Genomic DNA, 16,595 nt, shown 5'->3' with positions numbered 1-16,595 from the left:
CTGATGGAAATGTAATATTTATTCAATATAATAAAGTCTAAATAAATTTCATTTACATAATTTGTACAGATGTATCTGTAATTTCTTTAAAGTTTAAGCTGACACATTTTTAACTAAAGTCAAAACTAGTCTTTAGCCAGCATGCATATTTATTTGTGATTTTAAGAACCTCAATGTGTTTAAATAGGAATTTAAGAAATTCAGTAATACTGAAATAGCAGAATGAAGTACTTTAGTTGATATTCTTATTAACACAATTATACCCATTTACGCTTACGATTATGGAAAAAAAATGATCAAGATGGTGAATGATGTTAAAAGATGAAAACCCAAAAGCTGATAATTTTCCTACAAAGTAGTACTGAGGGAGGCTTCAAAGACAACCATAAAGTTCTCCTTGGCAAGAAAAATTAAGGGGAATAATAACTTTAAATTGGATCCAAATTTTTGTTTGAAGACAAAACCAAAAACCTCTTAACTATCTCACCAAACCTTTTAGAGTTAGACAATAACTAGGATAGAAGAAGGAAAATCAGTGGAAGAGTGGATTTCAATGGGAACAAAAATAAAGAAGGGTACTATTAAATCCTCTCTATCTGATCTCTCAATAGACAGGTAGAAATATATATGTGGTTCTACAGTTCTATGAAAATTAGTTTATTATATAATCTATTTAACTGCTTACTGTACATGATATACACCAAAAATAAAGAGTAAAATGCAGCATTTCACATTTGACCTATAAATAGCAAAAAGACAAGCAAGATTTGCTTTGGATTCCATCTCTGAAGGTAAACTTAATTTCAAGATCATACATTACATAAGTATTTGGATACATTAATATGTTTTTTTCTTCTAAAATCCTATGCAGCAAAGGTCGTGGGGTGGGGGGGCTTGAAAAAAAGATAAATATAAGGCACTCAGGCACCATTTAATGCATTCTAAGAAATAATAGGTTATTACAAAGTAACTCAAGCCTCTGGAAAAAATAATCCAATATTAATAAATAGTATTGTGAGTTTCCCAGTACATAAAACTCCTACCTTCAAAATCTAAACTGGATCCTACCTCACATATTCATAATATTACTCAAAGAATCAGAAGCTTTTAAGAGTGGAGGGAAATTTGGACACGAACCAGTTTAATTAAGTAGTCTCCCAGGTTAAGTAGCCTGGAGACAAAAATAATGTGTCCAAGATTAAATGGCTGGTTCACAACAGAGTTGATAGTAAAACCCAAGTCCTGACACACTCAGTATCGAGCTCTTTATACTACAATGTACCTTTCTCAACCTCTGATTCCCAAAGAGGAAACACAAAAACCCACCTTTACCAGCCTTTTTATGTATCTTTTTGGATTCCATATGTCTATCCCAGTTCTTTCATATGACTATCCCAGTTCTTTCCAAAGGATTTAAAATAAATTAAACAGGCCGGGAACGGTGGCTCACGCCTGTAATCCCAGCACTTTGGGAGGCCGAGACGGGTGGATCACGAGGTCAAGAGATCGAGACCATCCTGGTCAACACGGTGAAACCCCGTCTCTACTAAAAATAGAAAAAAAATTAGTTGGGCATGGTGGCGCGTGCCTGTAATCCCAGCTCGGGAGGCTGAGGCAGGAGAATTGCTTGAACCCAGGAGGCGGAGGTTGCGGTGAGCCGAGATCGTGCCATTGCACTCCAGCCTGGGTAACAAGAGCGAAACTCCGCCTCAAAAAAAAAAAATAAATAAATAAATAAATAAATAAATAAATAAATAAATAAATAAATAAAACATAGGCTACAGCCAAATACAACGGTAAAACCCCATATTTCAAAAGGTATTTTGGCCAGGCACGGTGGCTTACACCTGTAATCCCAGCACTTTGGGAGGCTGAAACGGGTGGATCACTTGAGGTCCAGAGTTCAAGACCAGCCTGGCCAACAGGGTGAAACCCTGTCTCTACCAAAAAGAAAATACAAAAATTAGCCGGGCATGTGGCACAGGCCTGTAACCCCAGCTACTAGGGAGGCTGAGGCAGAAGAATTGTTTGAAGCCGGGAGGAAGAGGTCACAGTGAGCCAAAATCACACCATTACACTCCAACACAAGCAAAAAAGTGAGACTCGGTCTCAACAACACAACAAAAAGGTATTTTAACTCAGCATTTTTCCTTTGAGATACAGTTTCGCTCTGTCGGCAGGCTAGAATGCAGTGGAGGAATCTCAGCTCACTTCAACCTCTGCCACCCCGGTTCAAGCAATTCTCCTGCCTCAGTCTCCCAAGTAGCTGGGACTACAAGCATGTACCACCATGCCCAGCTAATTTTTCTGCTTTTAATACAGACAAGATTTCACCACATTGGACAGGATGGTCTCCAACTCTCGACTTCATGATCCACCCGCCTAGGCCTCCCAAAATGCTGGGATTACAGGCATGAAAGCACGAGCCACCATGCCTTGCCAGCATTTTTCAATGCAAACTTGTGTAATTCATACTGAGACTATGTGTTTCCATCTCAAATTCAGTTGTCTTCACATTAAGGCAATTTACTTCTAAGATTAAACACCTCTAAATTTTATGCTTGTCTTTCAGAGAAATGAGAAATTTATTCATTCAAAGTATGGCCTTTTGGAAAAGTCTCTCTCTCTCTCTCTTTTTTTTTTTTTTTGAGACGGAGCCTTAATCTGTGGCCTGGGCTTGAGTCCAGAGGCATAATTTCTGCTCACTGCAACCTCCACCTCCCGGGTTCAATCAATTTTCTTGCCTCAGCCTCCCAAGTAGCTGGGACTACAGGTGCCTACCCACCTTGGCTAATTTTTCTATTTTTAGTAGATACTGGGTTTCACCATGTTGGCTAGGCTGTTCTCAAACTTCTGATTTCAAGCGATCCGGCCGCCTTGACCTCCCCAAATGCTGGGATTACAGGCATGAGCCACTGCATCCGGCCTGGAAAAGTCTCTCTTAACCTCATCAGTTTACCGGGAGTCTGGGAACAGAGTGTTTAATTTTATTCCAATTCTTTGATCTAATTTTCCATCTCCTAATGTAATTTTATAAAGTTTTGTTAATTTTTTTTTTTTTTTTGCTGGAAAAGGCTTTAACCTTGAGATCTCAGTGTGTACAAAGTTAGTTTGTCCTATTTTCTCTTAATTGACAACCAAGGAGTGTCATCAGTTATGTCTGTTTTGACATGCTTCAAAGAGGCAGGGCTGTTGTTATTCCTGATGCAAAAGGCTGAAGACTGTTTGAACAAGGACAAGGTAAAAAGGCTAGAAGTTGGTACGTTGAAAGCCACTGCCATCGCACAAAGCAAATAAACAACACATAAAGAAAAATGGCTAAATACATTTGGAGAGCACTTAGGCATTCCAAGCTCTTTAGTAAAGAGTACTGTAGACAGTCCAGGTGCACAAATAACACCAAGAAAATTTAACTGTAGGAAATAAAATAAATCTCCAAAGTTTGAGAGTTTATAAAAAGAATTAAGTCTATCATAAAATTAATGGGTATTCTACTATAGTTCCATGAAAATAAATTACTCTTCATTTCTCACAAGAAACAGAGCATATATGAAAGAAATTACTTAGTCTGCCAAATTACAGTTTTAATCAAGGGTTGAGCAGCAAACTTACTCTAGATGAATCATAGGAAGGACTTGGTTGACCACTTGTTCCCCAGGATGTTGTACCTCCTCGTTCATCCATACCTAAAAAGAGAAGAGAATCAGATATATCTAAAAATATGCTTTTGTGGATTCTTTTTGGTATAGGACAGCAAAGTACAATTCAGCAAGTGGTATTTGCATTTTTGAGGAACAGCTAAGTATCAGTCTTTGCCTCAGAAACCTGTAAAATATGTTACTTCAAAGTATCTTCATCATTGCTCCATCAGTCTTCATGCAATACCCTATATAAATTACAGAATTTCAGAAGGAAAATATTTCTTTGCAGACTTTAGAATGGGGAATAGTCTCTCCATCCTGCCTCACGCCCTGCGCTGCTACTTCTAGAAGCAGAGAAACCCCCAAACTTTCTCTGGTTTAGTACTGCCTATATGAAAACATGAATAATTCAGTTTTCATAGTTAAGCCTTAGAAAATAATGCAAGACAAACCACCATTCAATTTAATAAAGTTGGTTTCTTTCTGAGCAGTGATCAGATATTCATAACTGAAGACATAAAACTAAATATACCTGTCAACCATATCAAATCAACATTAGTCATATAAAATCAAAATGACATGACAACTTGCCCTAGTAATTTTGTGGGCAGCACTTCAAAAAAAGCACTTCTCTTCTAAAATTACACACAATTTATTTCAAATAAGCAGTTCTACTGTTACGAGGGTGACAAAAGAAAATTCACAGTGAGAAAGAATTAGTTACCATAACCAAAAAAACAAGAACAATTCACTGTGGATCCTTAATATATCTTCTGACCCTTGGGCTCCATCATTTTCACCTCCCAATCAGTCTTCAGAAAAAGCTGGAAGACTTGGAGATCTCTCACTCAAGCCATTTCTACCTCTTCTGTTTTCAAGACGCCAGTCTTTTTCATCCTTGACTGCTAGGAAGGTACACTTCTCTAACCCCTTCTGAGTTTCATTCTATAATGAAATCCATCAACACAGAAATAGGTGACTTCTTTCATGAGAACAGCCTAGATATCACAATGGTAACATTCTGCTAAGTTCAGATATTACCTTTCTTTCAAAATATTCTTGGAAGTCCCACTGTAATTTATCTGTAATTTAGGTGAGAATGTGATATGTAATAAATTAATTGCCACAAATTCTCCACTAATTTGCAAAGATTACCAAGGCTCTTTTATAGTGACAGAATTGCCAAATTGAAAAGATGGGTAACAAAAAGCAGGGAAAGGGGAGGGGTCAGTTTCCAAAGTAGAATGTACTAATTGCTAACTTAGTTATTAGGACCTTATTCTTTTCATGAATCTGTACTTCCTGTATCAAGTGATTAACGAATATTTTAATTACTTTTAAAAAAGAGTTAATAGGAAAGATAAGTATTTCAAGTGAACAAGAAGCTTTGAAAACACAGGGATTATGTGAACAGTGTTTTGTTCATTCCTGTGGTGCCTGTATTAAAGTTCCAAATTTAAGAGATAAAGATGAGTTTGGGGAATGTCATGTAAAAAAACACTGTTATCATCTCTCCAGTAACATTAGATACCAGTGAGTTATTTTCCAAGCATCTTCTTTCCAACCAACACTGTAGAAGAGCAGCTAGTATTCTTCTCAGACTCAATCCAAGAAAAAGGCAATTATAAATCTACAAAATCCACTAAAACATGGAACTGCTAATAACTGAATAAAAAGTTTTGTATTTTTTACTTTTATTGACCATATAATGGAAAGTTATTTTGATGAATATTGTCCTAACAAAAATAATCAAACCATAACTTAGTCTTTTTATGATTTTGTATTTTCTTATATCAAATGATTAATAAATATAAGGCTTATGTGTATTTTAATTTTTATTTCATTTGGAGGCAGGGTTCTTGTTCTGTCACCCAGTCTGCAGTACAATGGGATGATCACAGCTCAATGAAACCACAAACTCTTGGGCTCAGGTGATCCTCCTGCCTCAGCTTCCTCAGTAGCTGGGACTAAAGGAACATGCCACAATGCTCAGCTAATTATTATTATTTAACTTTGTAGAGATCAAGTCTTCCACTATGTTGCCTAGGCTGGTCTGGAACCCCTGGCCTCCAGCAATCCTACCACCTTGGCCTCCGAAAATGCTGGGATCACAGGTGTGAACCACTATACCCAGCTTCGTGCAAATTTTAAATATATTTGTAAAAATATATAGAAAGAGAAAAGATGGTGTCAGTTACAGAGAACATCTGAAGCAAAATTTAAGAGATAAACAAAATTATGTGAAACTACATATTCAATTTTCATCAAGGGACTCTACTTCCTTCTATAAAGAAAAGGCATAGAATAATTAAATAAAATGATAATTAATTACATGATGGAGTCACCAGCTAAAGAGTGGTATATACACCACTGATACTGGACATGATAAGGGGATCAAAGAAAGCTACAAAATAACAAGAATCTGGCTAGGTTTTAAACTCAAAGCTCTGTAGTTTTATTGTTAACATATCCAAACTCTGAGTAAAAGGTCGTGGCTGGCACTGACAAAGGCAAGAGTCATCTTTTAGCATCAATGACTCCTTTCTGCTAAAGACAATGGTTGTACAAACACAGAAATATGACAGGAATAATAAACTTTCTAAAGCTTCAGCCATAAGACCAAGGTAAGCAGAAAAAGGAAATTACACACAGAAGATAAACATAATGCAAATATTATACAAATTGAACAAAACCTGAAAAAAATACTTATTGAGAAGAAAACACACCACGGTTGCACTACAGTGATGAGAGGTAACGTTTTTCTGTGAAGATATACCTGAATTATTATTCCCATATTATTTTTATCATTCCCATTTCTAGTATATGCATGCCAATTCAACAGTTTCAGAGAAGCTAGTTCCTTGATTCGTAGACTAAAATGATAGATATAAGAGAAAGTTCAGCAATAATTAATGATGGAAACACTTTGAATCTTATTTGACTTTCTAATAAATTAATATTTTTCTATTTCTATTCAACAGGATTAAAAGCGGTAATCAATAACAGAAAGACTTACATTATCCTTTTCCTTGTTAATCTTTCATATAGAGAATCTCTTAGCATCTGCTTTTCTGAATGGAACCAATTAAATAAAATGTAATATATTCTAATTCCATGTGCTCCATTTTTAAAAGCATGTTATTTTGACTTAGTATGTTCCAGTAAGGAACATTAAATTCTAGACCTCATATCTAAAAACAACAGTTTGTGAATTTAACAAAAGCAATCTGCCTCCTTCTTTTGTAAAAACATTTAACAAGAAAAGTAACTAAGAGCAATCATAAATTGCTACATAAAAAGGAAGTTTCCTAAAAGCCTGGGACCTTAAAGAAAGAAAAAAAAGTAAAATTAAAATTTCCACAGTTTCAGAGAATAAGACTCTTAGAGGACCAGGTAAACTTAGCGAAGTCCAACATATGGCATTACTCCCTTTTCTAGGAAGAACACAGATTTAGACCACCTTCTTATGCTCTACTTCCAACTTCAGATTTGACTAACAGTATTTTCTTTCTAGTGTCAATCAAAAACCTGTCTCACAGCCTCTCTGGTACCTCTTCCCTTTCATCAAGCTATCAGAGTCCTATAGGCATCTCTAGGTTTTGATCCACTAGCAAAAAAATGGAAACAGACTTTTTTCTGGTGGGCGGAGATGCTTTTCTATGCCCTAAGCACCTGCTGTGTTTCCCTCCACTCACTCCCCATATGGGCCCTGTAAGCAAAGATGGTTAACACTGCAGAGTCTGAGTGTTTGGTGAGACTTACGCAAGACCTGCCTGAAAGTAAAGGGGAAGATTCAAAAGCAAAGCTACTAACATGAACACCAGTTCCTTCTCTTCCCACTTGCCACTACCAGATCTATCACTAAAGACTCTGCCACCTTGAACTAAGAGGAGGGTAAACTGAGAAACAGGAAAGGAAATGGGAAAATATTTCAGTTAGTAGCGGTGAGTCTGATGACCCAAGAAAGAAGGAAAGTTAGAAAGAGGGACACAGAAAGCACAGAAGAATGATAGAAACGGTTAGGATATTCCTGCAGCAAAAGCAGTAAGAAAAGCAATTCAATCTAGCCATACTGCCAGGGTATCATAAATGACAACCTATCCCTGTGGGAAAGAGACACACATATAGTTGGGAGCAAGGGCACAGGGAAATTACATACATATTTCTCTCTTTTTCTCCCCTCACCCTCTGGTGCACATGTGCACTCTCCCTTTAGCAGCACTGAAATCAGATTTTTATCCTAGAAAGTAAAATGTACTCCAAAAATATCAAATCTCAGCACTGTCATAAATAAGGAAAACATAATACACTTTGCAGGATTGCCATCTGCTGTAGGGGGATCCAATACATGATTTCATCAAAGAATTCTGATTACAGATAGCTACATCAGATAACCAAAGCTATACATGTGTCTATCTTCAACAGTTTCTTTATTAAATTCTATTTGTAGAAGAAGGATATTCCTTTAGATAAGAATCAAAGGTTAGCATGTGGAGAAATGCCAGATATAGGTGAAGGGAAGGAAGGCAGCAAATCACACTGCCATGTGTGTACCTATGCAACTATCTTGCATGTTCTTCAAATGTACCCCAAAACCTAAAATGCAAAAAAAAAAAAAAAAATCAAAAGTTGCAATTAACTGTAAAGTAATATACATCTAAAATCTGAACATCAAGATTTTTAATTTTATTTCTTGCATTTTAGATGCCCATGTAATCTACAAATGTATTTTCTAGAAATTAACTGTGAAATAAGATCAATTAGAATATAATAACAAGTGCTTTGTTATCATGTTACACATTAATAGAAAAGGGAAAAGGGAGGAAAATATGAAAGCTGCAAGGGAATTGAACAGAAGTCAAAATATGCTACCTCATCTAAACTATATAACATTATAGAGTTTTTTTTAACTTACAAAAAAATTTAGGTTCTGTGCAGTGAATTGTCAAATAAAACTGTTTAAAAACCAAAAAACACATATGTAAGAAAGTAAGTCCAGCAGAAATATTAGAAGAAATCACCCTTTCAGGTCATCTTTAATAATTGAATCAGAATTTTTGTTTGCCATTGTTGAGACCAAAAATTTACAAGTATAGATGTTTCATTAAAGTCTTTAGTGTCAAAGTACAGTACAATAAGGTAATGAACACATGGCTAATTTCATTCAAGAAAATGACTGATTTTGAAAATGACTTTCAAACATAGGTTTTGCTATATTATTGTTACTAGCCGTATCACTCTCATAAAAATGTACTGTATAGATACAAAAGGAAGAATCCAGTGACTGATTTGATGAAAGAAGAGAAAAACGCCAAAAGGAAAAGCCAAAACAGTCTCTTTAAGAAAAACAGAAACTGCCTGATGGCCAGGAATTTAAACTAATACATTCCTAGAGGGCAAGTTGGGAATTGTCTAATGTGAACTATATAGTGATCTGGTGGTATCTGGAGGATCTGTTCTATCTGAACAGACATTCCAACCTTGACAAAAGCTCTTAAGCTACCTTTAAAACTACTCCCCTAAAAGCTGTCAAATTTCTGGAAAGAAGGAAGGGCCCTCCCAATGTACCTGAGAAGCAAGTATTCTCCCATTCTAAATACTGAAGCCCTATCTGTACCTGAAGACCAATGCCAGTATTTTCTTTTATTGGAGCTGTTTGTAGTTTATTTTAAACTACAAACATAGTTTAAAAATAAAATTTTTTTTTAAAAAGGCAGCTTGATGTTATTTCTAACACAATCAAATCATCTCTGATCTGCATTACTATAATATAATAGCCTCCTAAATATTATCCCTCTTCTTCAACCTTCTAAAAACAAACCAAATAATGTCCATCCTGTGCTCAAAATCTACTAATGGCTTCCTAACTCATTCAGAATTATTAATAAACCCAATGGTCTGCAATATTCTAGAGGTTCTGCCTCCCGCCTCTCTGAATTAATCCCTTATTATTCTTTCTTACAATAGTTACTATAAATCCTAGGGTGGGAGGAAAGAAAATACCTAGCTAGCTTGCTATCAACTACATAAAGCCTCTGGGGAGCAAACAAATCCAGGCTGATTCTGAATGAAAACATAAACTGGGAAGAAGAGAACAAAATTGGCGAGTTTCTCTTTTTATCAGCTCTCAGGGCCCAGCACAGGTAAGTTTCCCATTCTGAAAGCTTTGTCCTACAAGCAAGCAGCCTTAACCTATAGCAACTAAAATTCCAATACAAACTCCATTGTCTTTTTGGCCTGAAGGAAAAGAGGACAGAGACAGCAAAACCACAGTCACCAGAAAGTTGAGGGTAGAATCCCAAAAGGGAGAAAGAGAGGTCCCAAATTTTTAGTTTATTTCTGCTCACATCTTTGGCTGGGCCCTAGAACACCATTGACAGGCCAGGCACAAGGCAGTTTGCATCAGAGAATAAAAAAATCGAATTAAGATTTGAGCAGCTACCAAACTCAGGCAAGAGATAATTTTTACCATGAGTCTAAGCAAAAGCAAATGGTTCACTAAAACAAATAAATCAAACTCTTTAGAAAAACATGAAATAAGCCAAAATTTCCACAAATAACATTCATAATATCCAAAATTCTTTGACAGTAATATGTAACCCAATTTCAAGGGAAAAGATAAACAGAGACCAACCTCAAGATGACCCAAAACGCAATTTTCAGACAAGGACATTAAAGCAGATACTGTAACTATGCTCAATGAAGTAAAAGATATATCCTTTTAATTAAAAAAAAAAAAAAAAAAAGGGAAAATCTCATGAAGAAAAAGAAAACATTTAAAAAGAAAAAAAGAAAAAAAAAAAAAAAAAAACTAAAAACTAAAATTAAGCCAGGTGTGGTGGCTCATTCCCATAATCCCAGCACTTAGGAAGGCCAAGGCAGCTGGACTGCTTGAGCCCAGGAGTTTGAGACCAGCCTGAGCAACACAGGGAAACTCCATCTCCACAAAAAAAATAAAAATTAGCCAGGCATGGTAGTGTACTCCTGTAGTCCCAGCTATGTGGGAGCCTGACATTGGAGGACTGATTGGAGCCCAGGAGGCAGAGGGTGCAGTGAGCTGAGACTGCACCACCGCACTCCAGCCTTGGTGGCAGAACGTGATCCTGTCTCATAAATAAATCAATCAATTAAAAATAGCTAAAATGGGCCAGGCACAGTGGCTCACCTCTGTAATCCCAGCACTTTGGTAGGCCAAGGTGGGTGAATCATCTGAGGTCAGGAGTTCAACACCAGACTGACCAATATGTTGACATGGCATCTCTACTAAAAATACAAAAAATTAGTCAGGCATGGTGGTGGGCACCTGTTAACTCCAGCTACTCGGGAGGCTGAGGCAGGAGAATCACCTGAACCCAGGAGGCAGAGGTTATAGTGAGCTAAAGTCACACCATTGCACTCCAGCCTGGGCAGTAAGAAAAAGACTCTGTCTCAACACACACACACACACACACACACACACACACACAAATATTAGAAAGGCTCTGTACACACACACACACACACACACACACACACACACACAAACAATATTTGAAGTTTAAAAAGAAATTTCATGAATGCTCTTAAAAGAAAATGGAGGTAACAGGAGTAACAGTGAGTGAACCCGATGACAGATCATCAGAAATTATCCAATTGATAAAAAAGAAAAAAAGAATTAAAAGAGAGGAGATGGTTAAGACTAATATAGGTAATAATGAGAGAACTAAGAGAATAGGGTGGGAAAAGTGTTTGAAGAAATAACGCCAAAAAATTCACAAATGCAGTGGGAGACAAATTTACTGATTAAAACTGTACTCAGTGAACCCCACAGAGTATAAAGAAGAAAAAAACCATACATAGGCGTAACAGAGTCAAGCTGCTGACAACCCAAAAATAAAGAGAAAAGCTTGAACATGGCCAGAAAGTGACATATTACATTGAAAGTAACAACATTTTAAGTAACTAAGGACTTGGTTTCAGAAACCATGAATGCCAGCAAATGTGAAAAAAGTACCTTTAAAGTGCTTGGGTTTGGGGGATGTGGGAGAATAATTATCAACCAGAATTCTATGCTCAGCAAAAATATCCTTCAAGAATGGAGCTGAAATACAGACCTTCTCAAATAGAAGAAAATTAAGAACTCATTACCAGCATAACTCTGGAATAAGCAATATTAAAATAAGTTCTTCAGGCTGAAGGATTATGTCGTGTTTTTGTTTTTGTTTTTAAGACGGATGTTTGCTCTTGTTGCCCAGACTGGTGTGCAGTGGCGCTATCTGGGCTTACTGCAACCTCCACCTCCTGGATTCAAGCAATTCTCCTGCCTCAGACTTCCGAGTAGCTGGGATTACAGGCGCACACCAAGACACCAGGCTAATTTTTGTGTTTTTAGTAGAGACGAGGTTTCACTATGTTGGCCAGGCTGGTCTCGAACTCCCGACTTAAAGCGATCCACCTGTCTCAGCCTCCCAAAGTGCTTGGACTGCACCTGGCCCAGCATGAAGGATAATGTTATCAGAGGAAAATCTGCATCCTAAGGAAGAGTATCATATATACTAAGTAAAAAGACTAATTTTTTCTTTAATGTCTTTAAAACACATACAGCAACTTAAAGAAAAAATAATTTTCTCTCATAAGAATTAGAATGCATTTAGATGTAACACACATGATAACAACGGCATAAGGAATGCAGTAAATAGACCTAAAAGGTCAAAAGATTTCTGCCTTTTATGTGAAGTGGCACAATATTAACTCTAAATAGCCTCTGAGAAGTTAATGATGTATGTTAACATCCCTAGAGAAGCTACAAAAACAAAACAAAACAAAACAGCAGAGGCACTGCAAAAAAAGCCAGCTAATAAAAGGGGTCCTAAGAAAATCTCACCCCAAAAGAAAGAATGGAGGTACAGTAAAACAAAATACAGTTGGAACAAACAGAAAACAAACAAATTAGCAGACATAAATCCAACCATACAATAAAACATCCCCTTTCTGTCTGGGAAAGAATACAAGAGAAGCAATCAAATAGATACTCCTGTTTTCAGTGAGAACACAACTCACTGCTCTGTGAGCTCATAAAGTTCATGTTGCTGCTCTTCTTTAACAAGACAATTATATTTGGGTTTTGTGGTTAGAAAAGGAAGATGAAAACATTACAAAATGCATTTACACATTAAACAAAAATAGACAAAACTATACCAATGTGAAAGTGCAAACAAAGGTTTTTTGTTTATTTGTTTTTATGGTACCCATTAGGATCATAAGTCAGTACCAATAAAGCAGTTTCTGCATAACTATCAAGTACATTTTAATAGATTTTTGCTGATTACCTAACACAATTTGCTATTGAAAAACAGCTGTGTGAGCAATTACTATTATTAACTTAATTCCACAAACAATTCTATTCATTTCCTGTAATGAGGCCCATGTACTCCCTGGTTCAAGTCTTAGATCATTAATTCCTATAATGACAAGATACTCTGCCTCTCTCAGAGGAACTCTAAAAATTTTCCTTTCATATTTTCCCTACATTTAAAAATCTCCCTCATAGTACCAAACCACTCAATTCTTTCCATACTCACAAAAGAAAAATTTATATTCATCACCTTCACTACTTTCCATTTACTCATTAATTAATCTCTTGCTATCTAGCATTTTCTGGATCATATCGGCAAAACCAAATGCCAGGCACACAGCAGGCTCTCAGCAAACATTTGTTTACAGGATAAAACTGAATTCTTTCAGGTCATCGAAGGCATCTAGTCATAAAATATAACTTTTACTCTTATTCATCATTTCTTAGATCTCTATAGCAGAGGTCAGCAAACTTTTGCAGTAAAGGGCCAGATGATAAATACTTTAGGAGACTCGGGGCCAATCACTTCTGTACCAACTACTAAACTCTACTACTCTAGAGCAAAAAAGCAGCCACAGGCTAAATGCAAACAAATGGGAGTTGCTGTGTTCAAATAAACTTTATTTACCGCCCCCCCCCCCAAAAAAAAGGCAATGGGCTACAGTTTATATTTACCTCTGTTATGTGATGCCTGTGCCTGATCCTGTTAACCACCTCACCTTCACGACACTGGTCTATCAACGATGTCTTGGATGTGACAAAATAAAAATAGCAAAAACAGACAAGGGACTACATTAAACTATAAAGCTTCCACATAACAAAGGAAACAACAGAGTAAAAAGGCAATCTACAGAATGGGAGAAAATATTTGCAAACCGTTACTCTGATAAGGGGTTAACATCCAACATATATAAGGCACTCCTGTAATTCAACAGCATAAAACCCCAAATAAGCCAATTTAAAAACGGGCAACAAATTTGAAAGGACAGTTCTCCAAAGAAGGCATACAAATGGCTAACAGGTAAATGAAAAGGCATCATAAATATCAGGAAAATGTAAATCAAAATCACAATAAGCTAAAACCTCACAACTGTGAGAATGGCACTGCAACCTGTGCCTCCTGGGTTCAAGCGATTCTCTTGCCTCGGTCCCCCAAGTAGCGGGACTGCAGGCACCTGCCACTAAGCCCAGCTAATTTTTATATCTGTAGTAGAGAAGGGGTTTAACCATGTTTCCAAGGCTGTCTCGAACTCCTAACCTCAGGTGATCCACCTGCCTCAGCCTCACAAAGTGTTGGGACTGCCAACACGCCCGGCCTAGCTATAGCTTTTTACTTATCCACTGAACGTTCACTCTCCCAGTCTTCCTGGTAAAGGGCATGACGCTGCCAGGCAGCCTTCATAAAAGACACAACTGATGACCAAGGCACAGAACAAAAGCAACCACACCAAGAAGGCATTCAGCTGACACCTCTGATATCAGCAAACTGTTCTCATGAAATGGACTAAAAAATGCATACATATTTGTTATATGTATTAGTGTACATACGTAAGCAAAAATTGCCAAATATATTTCTAAATTTTGAACTCTCATAATTATGTCTAAACCTTCCTGATTTCAAAATATTATTATAAAGCTCTAGTAATTAAAAGAGTATGGTCTAGACTTAAAAGTCATGTCATAAAGACAAACTTATAGACCAATGGAACAGAATAGAGAACCTAGAAATCCATGTACATATGGTCAACTATTCTTTGACAAGGATGCCAGGAATACGTAATGAAGACAGTCTCTAACAAATGGCAATGAGAAAACTGGACATCCACATGCAATAGAATAAAACTGGATGCTGATCTCACACCCTATGAAAAATTCAACTGAAAATGGATTAAAGACTTAAACATAAGACCTGAAACTATAAAGCAAAGAACAAAATCAGACTCTGGGTAAGATTCAAATCTGTATCGTTTGTTAAATGAAGCCACTCCCCCGTCAGCATGACATGTGTTGGCTGGATAAGCAGAAAGCCAGTGTCTTCTCTGCTTAAGAAGTCAGAAAATAGGCTGGGTGTGGTGGTTCATGATTGTAATCCCAACACTTTGGGAAGAGGAGGCAGGAGGATCACTTGAAGTCTAGGAGTTCGAGACCAGCCTGGGTAACATAGCAAGACCTCGTATCTACTTTAAAAAAGAAGAAGAAGAGGAAGAAGAAAAGGCAGCATCCAGAAAATAGAATTTGAGAATGCCAATGTGACTGGAAACTATGGAGGAGAAACATAAGGGAGTAGAAAAGCCACGACTGAGGAGTACCAAAAATTTACATTTAATTTCCCCTCCAATCTGTATAACCTCTCCACATAAACATGAGGAAGAATACAAGAATCCCAACTAAAAGCAACAGCTGGAAGGCTAAAATAACTGAGCAGAGATTTCAGGTGCTGCGTACCACAGCAGAGACTAATTAGAAGGGCATGGTAAATAATTTAGGCTTTCTACAGACCTGTCTTAACAAAGCATAAAACCATGCCTCAAGGTAATCAACCAATAATTTAACTACTTACCAGAGAAAAAAACAAAACTCTGCGAAAAGTAACAAAAGCTAAAACTTCTATAACATATCATTTATATTTTCTAATATGAAAGTAAAAATTACTAGATGTGTGGAGAAATAAAAACGTGACCATTAGTCAACATACCACAAGATGACAAAGATGCTGGAATTAGGAAAGGACTTTAAAGCAGATATTATAAATATTCAAACATTTTAAGAAAAAGATAGTAAAAATGAATGAACAAATGGAGAATCTAAACAGAGAAAAATCATTTACAAAAAGAAAATTCTAGCACTTTAAAGTACAATATGTGAAATTAAAATTTCACTGGATTCGCTTAAAAATGGACTAGAGCAGCAGAAGAAATGGTAAGTTAAACTGAACACACATCAATATAACATTATTCAATATTAAAGCACAAAAAAACACTGCAAAAAAATTAATGGTTTCAGCTACTTGTTAGATAAAATTAAATGGCCTAAATGCATGTAATCAGAGTACCAAAAATATGTAAGAGGAAAAAACCTGGCAAAAATCTCCCCAAATCATTAAAAATCAGTGAAAAAACCTTGCAGATCCAGCAAATTCAGCAGTCTCTAAGTAGGAGACAACTACAAACCAAACCTCACCAATGCATCAATAGTCGAAATGCTAAACTGCAACTGCAAAGAAAGAAATCTTCAAATCACCGGAGGAAAAAAAGACAAATTACACAATGGGAAATGATAAGAAGACTTAACTTATCAGTAACTATATAGAAATGACATCCTTTAAGCATGAAGAAGGAAAAAGAATGTCACCTCAAAATCACTGAGTAGAAAGCCCAACTACAAGAAATACTAAGCAGAGTTTTTAGGATGAAGGAAAATAATACCAGACAAAATTCAGAATTACGAGAATAAAGAAAACAAATAGATGGCAAATATGTGAGTACAAATAAAGATGATTTCTCCTCTATTTTCTTTAAAATACATGATTGTTTAAAGCAGAAACTATAAATATTAAAGTTGTTCTGAAAACCTTATAACATTTTTATGACAAAGAATAAGAAGAGGTATACAGAATAATA

The 16,595-nt window shown here is 36.4% G+C and overlaps 1 protein-coding gene across 7 annotated transcripts in view; it reads right to left on the bottom strand.

The window, feature by feature from the left end:
- The window catches only part of TCF12 (transcription factor 12), a 370,294-nt gene that overhangs the window by 229,852 nt on the left and 123,847 nt on the right, over positions 1–16,595 (bottom strand). For all 7 annotated transcript variants that reach the window (XM_039468699.2, XM_039468700.2, XM_039468695.2 and 4 more), the window contains one exon: positions 3,613–3,686. Coding sequence is in view for 5 of the 7 variants with exons in the window: in XM_039468695.2 (XP_039324629.1) it covers positions 3,613–3,686 (74 nt within the window). In the remaining 2 variants the exon portion in view is untranslated. The remainder of the gene's footprint in view (positions 1–3,612; positions 3,687–16,595) is intronic.

This window comes from Saimiri boliviensis, chromosome 2 (assembly GCF_048565385.1).
Source record: "Saimiri boliviensis isolate mSaiBol1 chromosome 2, mSaiBol1.pri, whole genome shotgun sequence".
NCBI classification, from domain to species: domain Eukaryota; kingdom Metazoa; phylum Chordata; class Mammalia; order Primates; family Cebidae; genus Saimiri; species Saimiri boliviensis.
The sequence above is the reverse complement of the archived record's forward strand: the minus strand, read 5'-3'. Positions and strand labels throughout refer to the sequence as shown.